Source organism: Fringilla coelebs, assembly GCF_963513975.1.
Source record: "Fringilla coelebs genome assembly, chromosome: 4".
Lineage (NCBI taxonomy): Eukaryota > Metazoa > Chordata > Aves > Passeriformes > Fringillidae > Fringilla > Fringilla coelebs.
Genome location: NC_140032.1, coordinates 38,953,826 through 38,970,105, shown reverse-complemented (window position 1 = coordinate 38,970,105; position 16,280 = coordinate 38,953,826). Strand labels below are relative to the sequence as shown.

The 16,280-nt window shown below is 36.1% G+C and overlaps 1 protein-coding gene across 3 annotated transcripts in view; it reads left to right on the top strand.

The window, feature by feature from the left end:
- TLL1 (tolloid like 1) overlaps positions 1 to 16,280 on the top strand; it is a gene marked incomplete at both ends in the record, with an annotated part of 122,996 nt that overhangs the window by 89,693 nt on the left and 17,023 nt on the right. For all 3 annotated transcript variants that reach the window (XM_084204237.1, XM_084204238.1, XM_084204239.1), the window contains 4 exons: positions 5,464 to 5,659; positions 7,115 to 7,240; positions 10,109 to 10,269; positions 13,254 to 13,434. In XM_084204237.1, the coding sequence (XP_084060363.1) occupies positions 5,464 to 5,659; positions 7,115 to 7,240; positions 10,109 to 10,269; positions 13,254 to 13,434 (664 nt within the window). The remainder of the gene's footprint in view (positions 1 to 5,463; positions 5,660 to 7,114; positions 7,241 to 10,108; positions 10,270 to 13,253; positions 13,435 to 16,280) is intronic.

Genomic DNA, 16,280 nt, shown 5'->3' with positions numbered 1-16,280 from the left:
TGGCGAGTCGTCATACCTGTATGTCTTTAGTGTACGTCACACTGTGTATAACATTGCTAAACTGTGGTAAACCATTACATAAAAAAGAAAAAGTAATATTTCATATCTGTTTTATCCCTACACAATATGCTGGCTTGGACTTTGTAGATAAACTTAGTAGTATGCTTTGAGTTAATTTGTTTTATTTGAATATGTTTCAGTAGTAAGGGCATGAATAACGTGTTTTAAAAATCTAGTCTTTTTGCCTTTATGTTGTACATAGATCTAAATACAGGTATAGTAAACAGAGCTGTAATTTCCAACCTGACACTTGACTCTTGCAGATGGACTTCAGGGTTATGGCATATTTTTTGCAATGACTGGTAGAAAGATTTGAGTATGAGACAATAAGGGACTGGGACTTTATCAGCAATTATGAATGTAAAATATAGAAGTTTTAATATTTTCATCGATTCTACTTAATTTTCCCTTTTTTCTTTTTTTTTTTTTCCAATCCTGAATTAATGTCAGTTCTAGTGCAGACAAGATCAGCTTCCCCTGATCTTCTGAATCTGCATGATCTGCCTCAAGATTACTTACCATACTATGTTAGTCTCTTTATTTAAGCCCTGTTGAAAATGAGTGATTCGAATACCTTTTATATAATTTACTGACTAGGTATGGAGCTTTTCTAATTAGCCATTGCTGCTCAGCATTTTTTAATGTGATGACGAGGGAAATGGCACTATTCCTCTGCAAAAGACACTAGCTGCAATATTTGGTCTGGATGCAGCTGATCAGCAATGGTCTACACGTGCATGAACTGACGTGCATGTTCAATATCATCGCTGGGAGAATCAAACATCTCTCCTCCTCTTTCAGGACCTTTTTCTAATCACCAAGTTAGGGACTATTTACAAATGTGAATTTGTGACATGCTTTTGCCTCACCGTACAGGAAATAACCAGAAGCAAAGGACCAGCAAACAACAGAATATTTTAATAGACAAGTGATTAAGGCCTTAGGAAGAAATGTCCAGTTTTTCCTCCAGACTCTTTAGTATTATGGCACTCTCTAGAGGTGAGACATGTGGACTAACACCTCATAAGAAAAAAGAGGAAATGGAGCAGAAATACAGTCAGGGCACAGTCTCAAGTTGGGGCTTATACTTCATGTGTTTTGAAAAAAAAAAATAAATTCCAGCAGTAGGGACTTAAAATACTTTTCCGGGGAGAGTCTGAGCTGTAATTCCAGAGTGGCAAGATGCCCTTGAGCACCAAATGAGGCACCCCAGGCAGGCACAAGACTGTTATATCTGTCTTTGTGCCATCTCTTACTGGCTCATCCACTGGGCTCCCTGTTGAGGATGGGAGTTGCTTTGGGAGCTGCTCTGGAGTGCCTGGACGTTGACCACTGGGTCCAATTTCCATTTCTGCTCCCAGCTCTTGAAGGTAGGTGTTCTGGTTTTTGGTCCTCAGTGCCTCTCTAGACTGAATCCTTGGTGCACTGCCCAGTAAAACAAAAAGTTGCTTAAAAATCACTGTTCTTAGTGCCAGCTGAGATAGAAGAAAGTAAATGTCAGGCCAGAGAGTTATTGCAGTGTGTTTGTGAGAAAATTACTTCTCTGCCTTCTGAAAGGTACAGTTAAGTAAGAGGAATTCTCATTATCCCTATGCAATACTAGGAAAAAAAACTGTATAAATAACCTTCACTTTTAAATGAAAGCACTAGGGAAACTGAGAATTTCAAACTGTATCAATGAGTCATCTTGTTTTGCCTGCTGTGGGCAACACATTTTCCACTGAGTGCAGGATTACACTTCATTTGGCTGCTATAATTTCCACTGTCTGTGTGAGAGTAGAGATGTTGGGACTGGGAACTCCATATTTTTTCATTGTTATGGTCACCTTTATAATATTGTTCTTTGAAAATTAGCAGGGTTTTTTTGTTAGTTTGTTTGCTTTTATAATTAAGAACTTTTTTTTGGCATGCAGTCTCACCCGCTAAAAAATTCCAGAGGGTTTGTAGAGCAGATTCATATTAATCTTCCTCATTTGAGTGACCTTGTTAAACTCTGTGCAGATAGCGATCTTTGAAATTATTTTTTACATAAATCAGGGAATAAAATTTATCTGATCTTCTGATTTCACTAGGCATATATGCCACCTTTTATGACTGAAGTCTAAAACCCAAGGCAGATATTTTATTTACTTGTATTGCAATTTGATGAACAAAAAATTAACAATGACAAAAAGTAATGTAAAGATTTTTAATGCAATAGAATTGCTCCCAGATTTGCCCTTCATATCCTCTTTTCTCTCTCTCTTTTTTTCTTATTTTTTTTGGTTCAGTTTTAAGGGTTTTTTTAGTTTGTTTAAATTTTTTTATCTTAATTTTTTCCTGTATCTCCATTTTTTCCTAAGACAAAGATACTCTGGATGTGTAGTTGTTTGTTTTTATGTGGGTTTTTGTTTGGGTTTTTTGGTTTGATTGTTTTGTTGTTGTTTTTTTAAACCGGAAGCTACGTATGAGGCATTTTTTTGAGAAGGAATGTAAAGAATGCCTCTGGCTTGCCATTTCTCTGGGATGTTTCATAGTTTCATAGTGTTTTCCTGCTCTTCTTTGCCTTCTTTAGTAATTTTTCTGACATTTTTCTCAGCTTAGTTCTCTGATGCCATTCAAATTCAAGGTTTCCTCCAAGGCCTTCAGGAGCCGAGGTTATCTTTAAGCTTCCCATAGGAAATGCATTTTTCTGTAAAAAATTTTTAGTTATGATTTTTTTTAAAATTTGCTAATATTCAGTGTATTTCTTCTCATCAACATGTAACATTGTGTAAACACCTTGTGAAATTTTAGTGCTCCAGTAAACAAGATTTATGGGCTCAGTCCAGTTACAGGCAAACTCATCAAGGGTCTTTTCATTATCTGGAAGAGATTTTCCTCAAGGAACAAATAGGAAGTAGGAAGAATAAGAAAAATAGAAAATATAGGAGGAAGCAGGAAGAGTAAGAGACTATTCCAAGTGTAATAGACTTTTGTAAGGTAGTGTTCCCAGATGATATTACCACATAATCTTAAAACTTGAGGTAGGGGGGAAAAAAACCCCTAATTTTATAACATTTTCTTTCATTGATTACCAAGTACCAGTTATTTGTCAAATCACAATAATTATCTGTTAGGTTATATATAGGTGTAACATTTTAATCCTTTAATATTGATAATGCTGGCATCACTTGCACTAGTAGTAAACTAAATATAAGTGAATATAGTAGAACAGCCACTTTTCAAATGGGTGTTTTTGATACTGAGTCTTTTTTTAAAACTTTGCAAGTTGGTTGATTCTTATAGTCTTAGCAAGTTTAGAAACTTACTCCTATACAAAATGCATTTTTAGCTGTTCTCTTCTGCCCAAAATAAAGTGATCCTTAGAAAAGAAATTACTAATTCACCTCAATGGAAATTTGGCACATGTAACTCCGAGCCACGCTGGGCTGGTGAATAATCATAATTTCCATATTGCCCATAAAAAATGGAAACATGGAAAAAAACCTGAAGTTAATTAAATGTCTTAACTACTGACATGACCAGTAGTCATTGTGTGGGGAAAATGCACAATTCCTTCCTTTGGACCAGTTCACTTCTCAATTTTTACTGAGATAACAAGGCAGACTTTATTTCAAATTGGAATATGATGTAATGAATTTATTATTTAGGTTGATGAAAATTTGGAATTGGTATTGTCAAAAACTTACCAAGTGCTCATGTACTGCATTAGTTGCATACAATTGCCACTAAAATCAGCAACAGGTGGTTGCATCCCAAATCTTCTTGGCTTTCCTCACTCATTCCCAAACTCTGTCCCAGAACAATTCCTGATCAAAAATCGAGGAAATTACAGTAAATGGCAATATGGTTTGTGACAGAGGAGTGGGTGGGAGAAAATTATGCATTTAAATGCCTGGAGAATTGCAAAGTTGGTAAGAAGACAGAGAAATGTTGTGTGTAAGTGCCATATTTTGATGCCACTAAAATGGCACAAAATCAAACAGTTCCTTCCTCCCAATTTTCCACTTACATAAGAAATCTCAATGTGCTAAGTGGAAGCTCCTTAGTCTGTGGTCATTCCTGAGCTTCGTGTTGGTCACGATGCACAAGTAGAGCAGAGAACCAGTGGATACTTCTGCTTACTGTGAAGCTTAGGTGCAAGAAAAACTCTCTCTGGAGATCAAACGTAAATTTTTCTGGGCTTAGTTTAGACTTTATTGATTTAACAGAATGTGGATGTGCTGAATTAGATTTGAGGCTTTCTCCATCCCTTCTACTTGACTGTGATCCTGCTACCCTCCCCATCCTCTCCATCCCTAAGCTTGCCTCTCCCAGTTCAGCTAGTTAGTTTAACAAGAGTGTTGTTATAGGAATTATTTTTCAATGCTTGGATCTAGTGAATTCTTTTATAAATAAGACTGAGCAACGTGAAGTATTCCAGCAGTAAAATGACCCAGCTCAAGAGGGTTTTTAATTTTGTTGAGAAGTACACACTCTCAATAAAGAGAAACATTGTAAATTATCTAGCTTCTGGACACATTTGGGCTGCTACTGCTTTCCTCTCCAGTGCAATCCCTGTTCTGATTGACTCTGGAAATACTATTATGTAAAGAGCACAAGGCTCTCTACTCAAGCAGACATGCACACATGCCCACTCAGATATTAGTCTGTGTTTGAATGTCATCCAGCAGAAAGTTTAAATAGAAAGGGAAATTTTTCATTTCTTCTGGTTTCAGAAGGTTTCTTCATCAGTACAGCGAAGATTCACTCATTGGACGAGAAAATCAAAAGAGGACACCTGAAATCAGGAATTGTGCAGGAGAAACTGGATACATTGGCCACAGAAAAAAATAGTTTCTTTTTGTCCTCTGTTCTACTTAAGAGCTGATCATTTTAGATGTGCGTTTGGATGTCATTTTTTAGATGCATCAAATTCCTTACACACTGCAATTTTTTACCTTTATCCTGCAGCATCAGTGAACAGTGACAAATGCAAAATTTTGCTCTGTCTGGAGGATAAAGGGAGATTCTAAAAATCTGATCATATTGTTGAAAATTGAGCTTTTTAATATTGCTAAAATGGTGAATATTTCTGATGTGTTTAGCTGCTGAGCCATTAATCTTTAGTTGAGTGTATATGAGAAAGAAGGACTTGAGATGAGAGTAGAAGTTGAACAGAGCACTAGGAAGCTTAGAGGTGAGCATGTCTTTTTTAGTTTTTTTCCCAGCTAGACTGTTGTGTCCTTAGTAACATTTCAATATATTTTTTGGTGTAGAAAACAAGTATAGTTAAAATCTATTCAATGATGTTCGTTCATTTTCCTGGTGCTTGAGCCCTAATCAGAGACCTTAACTTTGAAAAATTTGAATTCTTTTTATTATCTGACTGATATTTATGGTCCAGTTCAGATAGGTCATTTTGAAAATTACATTTTACAGATTGAAAGACATGACAACTGTGCGTATGACTACTTGGAAATCCGAGATGGAACAAATGAGAACAGTCCTTTGATTGGTCACTTTTGTGGCTATGACAAGCCAGAAGACATTAGATCTACCTCTAATACCCTGTGGATGAAATTTGTTTCTGATGGAACTGTTAACAAAGCAGGGTTTGCAGCTAACTTTTTTAAAGGTAAGTGTTAAAACATATTCTGGGACTTATGAACGGCTTATCACTTCTTTTTGGACTAGAAAATTGTGAAGGGCTATTAAAAATATTTCTCAATCTTTTTTTACTACTAGACTGAATAGAATAATTTTCCCTGGGCATTAAATTTATTCAAAACAAAACAATAGGGATTTTTGAATCTCCTAGTAAAATTTGTCCAAGGAATGACGGAACATATTCAGCACAACTTTCTACTGTCTTCAGGTTCAGTTAATCAGTGTAGTTCTAAAACACATCTGATTTTGTAAAATGGCACATTTTTTACATTGTGTTATCAAATATAAAGTTAAGCAGTGTAATTGCAAATGGATTTTTTTTCCTATTTAAGTTTTTTTTCCTTTGTCTAAATCTTGTCAGTTTTTTTATAAACTATTTCTGGGTTGGTCTGCTTTATCAATTTATTGCTCTCTGTAAGGAGGGAAAAAACCAAAAACCAGATCAGAAATCATATTGAGCAATAACCTCACAGTCTTCTAAGTGAAGCTTAGGTGCAAGACATGGTGTTTTTTTGGGGAGAGGAGGGTGTCATACAACTGCACAAATGCCTGAAGCATTTGATACATGGAAAGTTTGTAATTTGCACACAGTGCTGCCAGTGGCACACTTAAAGCTACCGGCAGTGTTGTGGCCATGGTGATACCAGAAACACAGGTCATGCCACCAGGAAATGACCCTTTTGCTCTTTTGAAAAGAAGCCATGGTTTTTCTAATCCTAACTGATAGTTTTCATTGTAGACAATTATAACTTTGAAGGCTATAGGCATGAGAGTAGGAGCTCTTATTTTTTTCCTGAGAAATTACTTGTCCTGGTGTAAGAAAACAATATTTCCAGCAATCTGAGGAATATTTAATGAATCTTATGGGTATATTTCAGAGCTAGTAGAGAGAACACACAATTCCTTTCCCTCCCCCAGCCCGGATTCATCTTGTTTTTAATATCAGTAGAATAAAAACCCAGGATTTGAGGATTCTGTTAATCTGTTTTTGAGTATGAATTCAGGATAATGTACAGATTGATTCTGAGGGAGATAAAGTGCCCTTCAAGTGACCCTACTGTGGATTTTCAATCTTTCCTTCAATACTTGTACAATCTTTAGATTATGGCTGCCTGAATTACTGTATGCTGCACACAAAGTGCTTATAAATTAGTTCTGCAGCTGTTAGCAGACATTGTTAAAAAAAAAAACAAACCAACAAAACAGCCCAACCAAAAAAACCCTGCCCCAAAAAGGAAATTTTTTTATTTTCTCTATTGCAGGTCTCCTTAGCATTTGAAAATTCTCCAGTCAGCAACCACAGTTTATGCAGTGCATCTTATAATGGCATGCATACAGCTTTCTGGGTTAATATTGATCCAGCAATTTTAGCTGAGGAAGGTAATGATTTAACATATTTTTGCATTCTTGCCTGTCTTGGCAGAGGAAGATGAATGTGCCAAACCTGACAATGGTGGCTGTGAGCAGCGCTGTGTGAATACCCTGGGCAGTTACCAGTGCGCCTGCGATCCTGGCTATGAACTTGGTCCTGACAAGAGGAGTTGTGAAGGTACAGTGTGCTGCTGTCCTATGGGCTCTTAAAGCTCTCAGAGTGCCAGGGCCTGAATGGACTGCTCCACATTTCTTAGGCTCTGTCTGAGCAGCATGAGATCTGCGGAACCCAACCCAGAAAACCAGTGCTGTCCTTTACTAGTCACACCAGAGCCATGTTTGTCCCGTGTCTGTCAACAATTTAATTTTGCAGATTTTGCTGTTAGTCAATCAGGAATGGTGCAAAGTAGGGATTCATACCACTTATTACACTATTCATGCTCACTAAAGCAAAGTCTCTCAAGGAGACAATTACTAGCAGAGTAATGTGCCACTTTCTCAGCATCAGAGTGTTTAACAGCACCTCTGACTGGGATGTGCCTGGGAAGCTGGCGGGTCTAGAAAAGCAAGGTCCTCTATTTCTGCTCAAAGCTCAGAGGAATCCTCCCCACTCCTAGTCGCACTGTGGACTTTTCTTACTTTTCAGGGTGAGCAAAGTGTGTTCAAATAATCATTTGGAGAATAAAGAAAGAGATAAGCGGAAGTCTGTGTAAACACAGGATTGAACTGAGATAAGATTTTGCATTCTATGCATATTTCATATCAAAGGAAAGAACTATAAGCTCTTGATCATTATGCACCAACTATTTGATTTTTTACTCATAGACACCAATAAATCAAAGGATAGCGCAAATTTATTTTTAGCTCATCTCTTTGACTAGTGAATGGATTTTGAAAATTGGTGTGCTTGGAGTCCTGGTTTTCTTCTGATGCAATTCACTGGTCTCTTTTTTTCTAGTTTCCTGTCTTTAAATTATTATTTTTCACAGTTTGGGGTAGTTTTGCCTAGTTTCTTTGCAATTCTTTCTAGTTATTTTTCTTTTGGATCTGCCTGCAGGGTTAGTTTTGGTTTTTTTGTTTATTGTATATTTGCGTGAACTCGTGGAAGTCCTATATTAAAGGCATGTTAGATTGTAGCTCTCATCAAACTGGTTGGGGTTTTTTTAGTTGTTTTTCCTCCCTCACGGACTTTTAGTAAAGAGAACATTGGAAAAACAATTTATTTGAATGTTTGCACATTAGGTAGACTATAAGAAAATGAGTTCAATCGAAGGGGGAGCCATGAAGCCAGAGGTTTAATTTCTGGGCTTTTGATCATCAGCCCAAATTTATGTAAGGAATTGAGTTTAGTCTGCTTGCTGACTCAAGTCAGAATATTAGAGAAGTCTTTCAGAAGACTCTTCTCTCTGCCTCTGAAAAATAGAAAGGAGATACATTCCTGGCACTCAAACAGTAAAACAATTCTGTCAAAAGAAATCACTCTAAGCACGGCAGTGCAGTGTAGAGCAAAAACCCTGAGCTATCCCTAGAAGTGTATGTGTTTGTTCCAGCTGAGGTGGGACTCACTGTATGTAGATAGTACTTGGAACTGCTGAATCAAAATTGCTGTGTAGTCACTGTGAACATTGCTTCCTTGTTATAGTTTGGGCCTTTTGTGTGAGCTAGCTGTATTAATTCATACATGAGTTGAAGCCTCTAGTCAGAAACTTTGCCTTATACTTCAGTTCAGTGTTGACATGCACAGAAATTTGCTTTATGTTCTTCTAATCTAAGTCTCCACCAATGGCAGCATAATAGAAAGGGTTAAGATTTTCTTTTTCACTAATTCCACATTTTCCGCCCTTGCCTCAAGGATCAGTTGAACAATGTTCAAAAGCAGAAATTGAAATCTGGCAGTAGTTTCTCTGACCCAGATTGGATCATTTGAGGGGACAGCTTGTGTCATCTGGGTTCAGTCTCTAAACCTGTGTCTGGTCTTTTTTGATATGCTGAGGTGTGACTCTGGGTCTTAGTCCACCCATTCCCATCAGATTACTTTTACATGTATACCAAGAAGTGTGCTGCATGGGAAATTAGGGACCAGAAGAAACACTGGTGTATGTCTGAGTTGACAAAATGAGCCTTGACACAGTAACTGGTGAATTCTCCCAGCTGTGTTAGATGGAGTAGATGCAGTATGTGAGATCATCAGCTAGACTGGAATAGCCAGTTTTTAAAGCATTCACTGTTAGTAGAGAGTAGTTGAGTAGAGCTCCTTCCTTCAGCTCTTTGGAGAGAGGTTTGTGGATGATTTCCAGTGCTGTCACAGTGCTGTAATGGTTATCAATGTAGCAGAGTGTGATTGAGAGCTTCTCTAAATCCCTTTACTTCCCTTAAAAAAAATTTGCACAGATGGAAAAGATTAATGAGTTTATCCTTTGCTAGTTGAACTGCATTCAAGAACGTAGTACAGTATTTTTCTGTTTTATGGAGGTGATTGTTTGGCATATACTTGGAAATAAGAGGCATTTTCTCTTTTAATTGAATATCCATGATTCAGCAAAAGCAATTGTGACTGAAGTGTACGTGACTGCTCTCCAAAGAAGTGACCCTACCTTGTGGGTTATGGGAGGCATATACAGCCATATGAGCTGAGACAGGTGGGGCTGATTCTGCATCAATAATCAAGGAGAGAAGCACATCCTAAGCACCCTCTGTCAGAAGAAGGGTGGTCAAGGTCTTGGGGAAGGTGGTGAGGTCACAGGACTTGCATGGGAAAGGCTGTGAGAGAATAACCAGAGTCTCTGGAGGGAGGGGAAAAGAATGAATATGATAACGCCTTGTGTAGTCCTGAAACTTATCTCTGCCCACAAACCTGCAAGCTGTTCAAGATAGGGGCTGTCTCTTTCTCTTTGTTTGCACCAAGCATGATAAAGCAAGATTCTGATTAGTCTGTCTGGGCATTGCAGCATATAAGTAATGAGAGGACTGTTTCATCTTAGCATGTTTCTGTTTATAGTAAAACACACTGTCAGTCAAGAAATGATGTTCTCTTTTCATTTTACAGCTGCTTGTGGAGGACTCCTGACAAAGCTAAATGGGACTATAACCACACCAGGGTGGCCAAAAGAGTATCCTCCAAACAAAAACTGCGTGTGGCAGGTGGTTGCCCCAACACAATACCGAATTTCAATGAAGTTTGAGTTTTTTGAGTTGGAAGGGAATGAAGTGAGTAACCATGAACGAAGGGCTGCACAATCTCTTACACTCTAAATGGTTTCATAAGCATTTAAAAATAGATATTGTCTTATAAAACCCTTGCTGACCTTTCATAGGCTGACAATAAGCATGGATATTCTTGTTTTCGTTTTGGGACTGTTTCTGGATTCTTTCAAAACAAACAGGGAAAGAATAGCTCTCTTTTACATATCATCTAAATGTATATGTATTACAAGAAATTTTAAAAAATGCTCTCTGCTGAGTCTCAGCTGACTTTTTTATCAACAAAATAAAACAGAGCAAATGGGGCTGAAGCATATTGGAAGGAATTCAAGAGAAGAAAATCTGGAGAAACCAAATCATCTTTACAGACTGACTACAAAGAATACACATAAGCTGTGGTTAGTGATGGAGTGAGGGAGCATTTAAATCACTCACAAGTGTCTCACTGGGGGAATACTTTGAAATGAGCAGTACCAGAAATAAGTCACAAAAGAACAGCAGCAGTTTTTGAGCTGGGCAACCCCCAGAGGCATGGGGGATCTTCTGCCCAGGTAGAAGGAGGAAAAGAGCAGAGCCCTCCATGTGCTAAAGGGCGCTCCTTACAACTTTAAATAAAGTGGTGGGCATTGCAGTGCTTTTTTGGAAGAGAATCAGTAAAATGGGGTTTCAACATCCTTTTAGTTTTTGTTCTGCTTTGTAGGCAATTCTCTGTCATATCATTCAATTCCCTCACCACACTCCGGCCATAACACGGCGTAACCACTGAGTTTATATGCACATTTTTTACATGGCATTAAGAACAAAAATCCCAGTATGTAATTTCTGACATTTCTATTTATCTCTGAATAAATTTGTAGCAATGTGTTTAGTATAAAGATGGCCCACCTTTAGGGCAGAGGTATTTAAAGGTACAAAAGCCGGAGTTTGATTTGTAACTAAGAACCAAACCATCCATGACTTCTCCAAAATACCTCAATATTATTTTCAGAGGCGGTAACATCAGATGTTTTTCCCCCCCTAATTTTTTGGAGTGGGTTCTCAAGTCCATTATATTCTGATTTTCAATGATAAATGTGTTGCACTCATGTCCTGTAATCATTTTGACTAGAAGTGCAGGAGATGTAATAAAAGCTTAAAAGTCCCAAAGAATTAAAATTTAATTACCATTTGAGCAAGTCATAAAAACCTTTTTCTTGCACTTTCTTGGTACATGGGCAAGATTTGCAAGGAAAACACCTGGCAGGTAATGAAGTTAAATCACTTCTCTAAGGTCATAAAATACATTCAACATGAGGAGACAGAAAAATTATAAATGTGTTTCAACAATCAGAATTGGAGTTTGATCATCTCATGTGCTACTAAATCTTGGCCTCATGATGTTAAATAGTAGCACTAAGGATAGATGCCTGTGAAAATCAGAAGAAACATATAATTACTGGAAAATTCTAATATATTGTTTGAGTGCAGACATAAAATGTATACATTTATCAAGTACTCTATTTTTTTTTTGTTTTTTAACAGAGGATTTGTTTGCAAATTTATTTTATTTGTTGTAGGTCCTCCATTTACGACCAAGTTTAATATGTCTTTTTCACTATTGCAATTTTAGTATTTTATATTCACATTGTGCAGTTTAACTTTTAAGTTTTTTTCAGTGCAGTGTAGTATAGAGGAAATTAGACCTATCTGAAATTACATTTGATTTCTGATCTAAACCTAGGCAACCATAAAAACTCGCCACTATTATATTGCTGGAATTGATGGGATTTATCAGCGCAGTGAACTATATTTGAAAATCACCTGCACTATCAGAAATATGTCTTCCAATTAGGGTAGATCACCATGTGACAGTAACTCAAGTTTTATGTATCTTTGTTTTCTTTATACTGTACGGAAAGAGTTTCAATGGAATTAGTCACTTTTCAACTCTGCCACATGTGAAAATTCTTCTGGTAACAATAAAAGTTTAATCTACATCTTCAGTGTATTCTGTTAAAACCAACTGGAAATTATGACAATTTTTCATGGAGAGAGAGAGAACAACAAAGGCCAAAACATCCTTTTCTATTGTTCCCTTCCAGCTCCCCTGACACTTTTTTTTACTAGAAATAGCAATTTTTCAAATACAACTTGGATTTAATGGACCAATATAAGCTCTGTATGAATCCTTCTGGCCAATGGTCTCTCTTAAGCTATTAATTGCAGACAACTGGGACATTTTTGATTAAGTGATTGATAGTTGAGCCTAAGAAGCTTAGAAGTTTTTGGCTGGATGGCTTTAAGTTGACCAAGGGATTATGCATTGAAAGTATTATCATTAGAACTAGGCCTTGCATAAGGCTTTTTTATTACGTTATATTACTTTATTTTAAACCTTTTAATAAAAATGTCATGCATTGTGTTCCAAATTGTAGCAATGCTACTGTTGGTGAAAGTTGCATGGTTTTAATACTGGAAAGGTATATATTTGGAAATAAATGAATATATCTTAAATATGTAATGATTAAAACTTACCTTGTAAGTTTCCAGGTGGAAATTAATATTTAAAAACATCTTTGAGATGCAAGAAGTAGGTTTGTAGGTTTGGGGTATGTGGTTTATAGCATGCAGATAGGTATAATTTTTAGGATGAATGTTTCTGGATTTTAGTTTCCTGTCAGTGGAATATTTGCTTTTTAAATGAAGTGGAAATGCTTCTAAGCATCTTGAAATTTAGATATTAAATACAGGTCAGCATCTATAAAAATATAAGTTGGAGCATATTTTATAGTATAGCTATATGTTAGTGTCCTTAATACATTCTTACCTATAATCAAAAAATGTAAGAATTTACAAATGCTTTCAGAATCAGGAGAAAGTGAAGAAGGATACTGGTCCTTTATTATTCAGCAGCAATATAGATACTAATCAGAATTCTGGCATTTGTAAACAGCTTCATGCTTTTATTTTGGTTAGCCAAATATTTTTTCTTTCTTTCTTTCTTTTCTCAGGTTTGCAAGTACGATTATGTGGAGATTCGCAGTGGCCTTTCTTCTGAGTCCAAGCTGCACGGTAAATTCTGCGGTACAGAAGTGCCTGAAGTTATCACCTCTCAGTACAACAACATGCGCATCGAGTTTCGGTCTGACAACACTGTCTCAAAAAAAGGCTTCAAGGCACACTTCTTCTCAGGTATGGAAATCTACCTTTGAATATCTCTAAGTGCCTCTGGGTATCCACTGAAGGTGGAGTGGCCACAGTTTTGGTATGAAAACGAGTGGCTTCTTTGCCTATGGTTTTCCTGGTAGCTTTGAATTAGTTTTATCTACATAAACATAAACCACTCTCCTGTCTTAAAATGCCATTCTGAATTGTAATGTCACTAGAAAATATATGGAACATATCTATATGTACTTAAATAACAGCAGAAGCAAGTAAACTTTGTGAGATACAGAGGACAAAAGAAAATTTACTGTATTTCTATATTTTTATTAGATTTCTTTTATCCTAAGTTTTGTTGCTATTTTTTTTCAAATCCCAGTTGTAAAGCGATACGAATTGCACACTGTGTACTCTTGTATTTTTTTTACTCAAGTCTCTTAATATATTCCATTTGTTGGGAAATTACCACTTTGTGGTGCAGCATTTGTTTAACATTATGGCTACATCTGTGCCAAACTTTGCACTTCTTAATGTTTTGCAGAAGAACAGGGTTTAAGATCTTGATCTTGCAAAAAAAACCCTGTGTCTTTTTATTTATGAGTGTAATTTTACTGAGGGAGATCAGAGCCGTGGAAGTTTATATTGTATGAGGACTTACACTGTTGAATGAAGTTACACATGAGTGAAGCTTAAGATGTGAGGAAATATTTGCTCAACAGTGGCCTCTGCAATTACCCGTTGAATGTGGAATATGGAAATCTGGCTCTGGCAGGAGACCACTCGGTGTTTGCAGGAAAAGTTTGCTTTGTGTTTTTCCTGTGTGTTTACACACACACCATAGGGATAGGTGTAACTTACCTTGTGTAAAACAACAAAAAAACACCAGTTCCATCTGCTCACCTCCCTAAACCAGATGTCAAACAGAAGAATTTCTGAGTTGAATTGTGCCCCAGATTTTTTGATAGCAGTGAAAAATCTGAATCTGGAAAATCCTGAGTACACTTAGCATGTAGTAAAATATACTACCATTATTAGCATTTGTTTGCTTAAAATATTTTATCAAAACTGAAATGAAATGGTATTTCATTGGTTACTGCTAATAACTAATAATTATGACTCAGAAGAATCTGTATAATGTGTAAGGAATGTGGTTTGGAAAGTGAAAAAATATCTACCAAGGCAAACACTTTAGACTTTCAGTATTTTCTTATTATGACTATTTTGATGATTTTATTAAGCAACTATGAAATATGGAAAGACGTGTTTTGTCTCATACAAAGACATAACAAACATTTGATCTCTTTTAAGTATATCTCTTTCTTAGTAACCGCATTTCTCTGGTCATAATGTTCCAAAGATCTATCTTTACTTATAGTAACGCTTTGTACTTTTAAATTTATGGCTTACATTAGCAAGAAGCGTTCAAGGTTTACTCATTATTTGTAGTAAATACATATGTGCACACAACAGAGCTTCCTCCTAGAAGCACACAAGTAGTCATTTTATGTTGGTCTAGTTGTGCCAACAGGAATTGTCACATTGGCTTTTTACAGGAATATATATTGACATGTGCAAGTTCTAAAGACTGCAAATGCAGTTTGTTGAATCTTTTTAAAATCTCACAGATGTTTCAGATAAGAGTAGCAATGACAGTGCGGTAATTTATATAAGCTTTGTGGTTCAGAAGTTGGGTTTCCTGGATATCCTGGTCATTTATACAGCTATAGTCAGTTAAACCTTGGATTTCATTAAAGTAATAGTTCATCCACACGTATGAATTTATTTATTTTGCTCAAGTGACTTTCTTTAAATGAGTGGGTTCCACCAATGCTGTATCTTGAGGAAAGACTAGGCTGAAGGTCATGGATTACAAAGCATCAGGTTGTAATTCTTCAGAACAAGCTTTCCCTTGTATATTTCAGTTCTGAATGAAGGTAATTTCAAAAAGAAATGTTTAAGTGATGTCATTGATCGCAGAATAAATGCTTTAGTCAAGGATAAGTTTGAACTAATATATTTTTCAATGAATAGAAATGTTTTGTGTGTCCTAGATATTGTACATATCTAATCCCTTTCCAAAAAAAAAAAGTTTGATATAAAAAGCCTTTGAATCTGTAAGTATGTAAATTTACTGAGTGCTTCATAACGCATTCCTGCCAGCATTTCATATGAGTTCAAATATCTGAATATAGTTTGAGTAATTTATTTTTATTCTTTCTCAACTATCTCCCATTTGTTCTAATTTCTAGCAGATTCCATTCTTCTATGTCATCTGGCTTTCCCTGTTTGACAATGTTTTCTGATTAAAACAGAAATTTTGTAATGCTTGAGAAAAACCAAACTTCTGAACTTAAAGTATTTAAAAAGAAGATATCATCTCTAAATAATTAATCAGACATCTTAGGATGGTCAGAAAATACGATTACTTTCTTATCCCTGAATTCCTTAATATGGGCACAATATGCTATTGATCTGTCAATGAAGAGCAGAATTGAGACTTCAAGTATATATATGACTTTTGGGAATTGATGACATAATTTTTCAGCTGATGAAGTGCTGTTTTTTTGTCTGTTTGTATATATATTAATCTTCATAAGACATTAATTTTAGAATGATATCTGGGAAGAAATACTTTGACACTTGATTGCAGGCATTTCCCAGTTTTATTAATTGAATCACAATAGATGTGAAAGCAATTAGTTATAAAGACATAAATAATGACAAAAAAATTAATGAGTAAAACACTGCATCTTGCACTCTATTCACCAGTAAAGGCCATGTGCAATGCTCAGCGAGATAGAAAGGTGAATAAGTTAAATTAGTGTGGCGATTAGGAACTGAAAATGTTCCTCAAGCACAGCCAAAGAACTACTGTT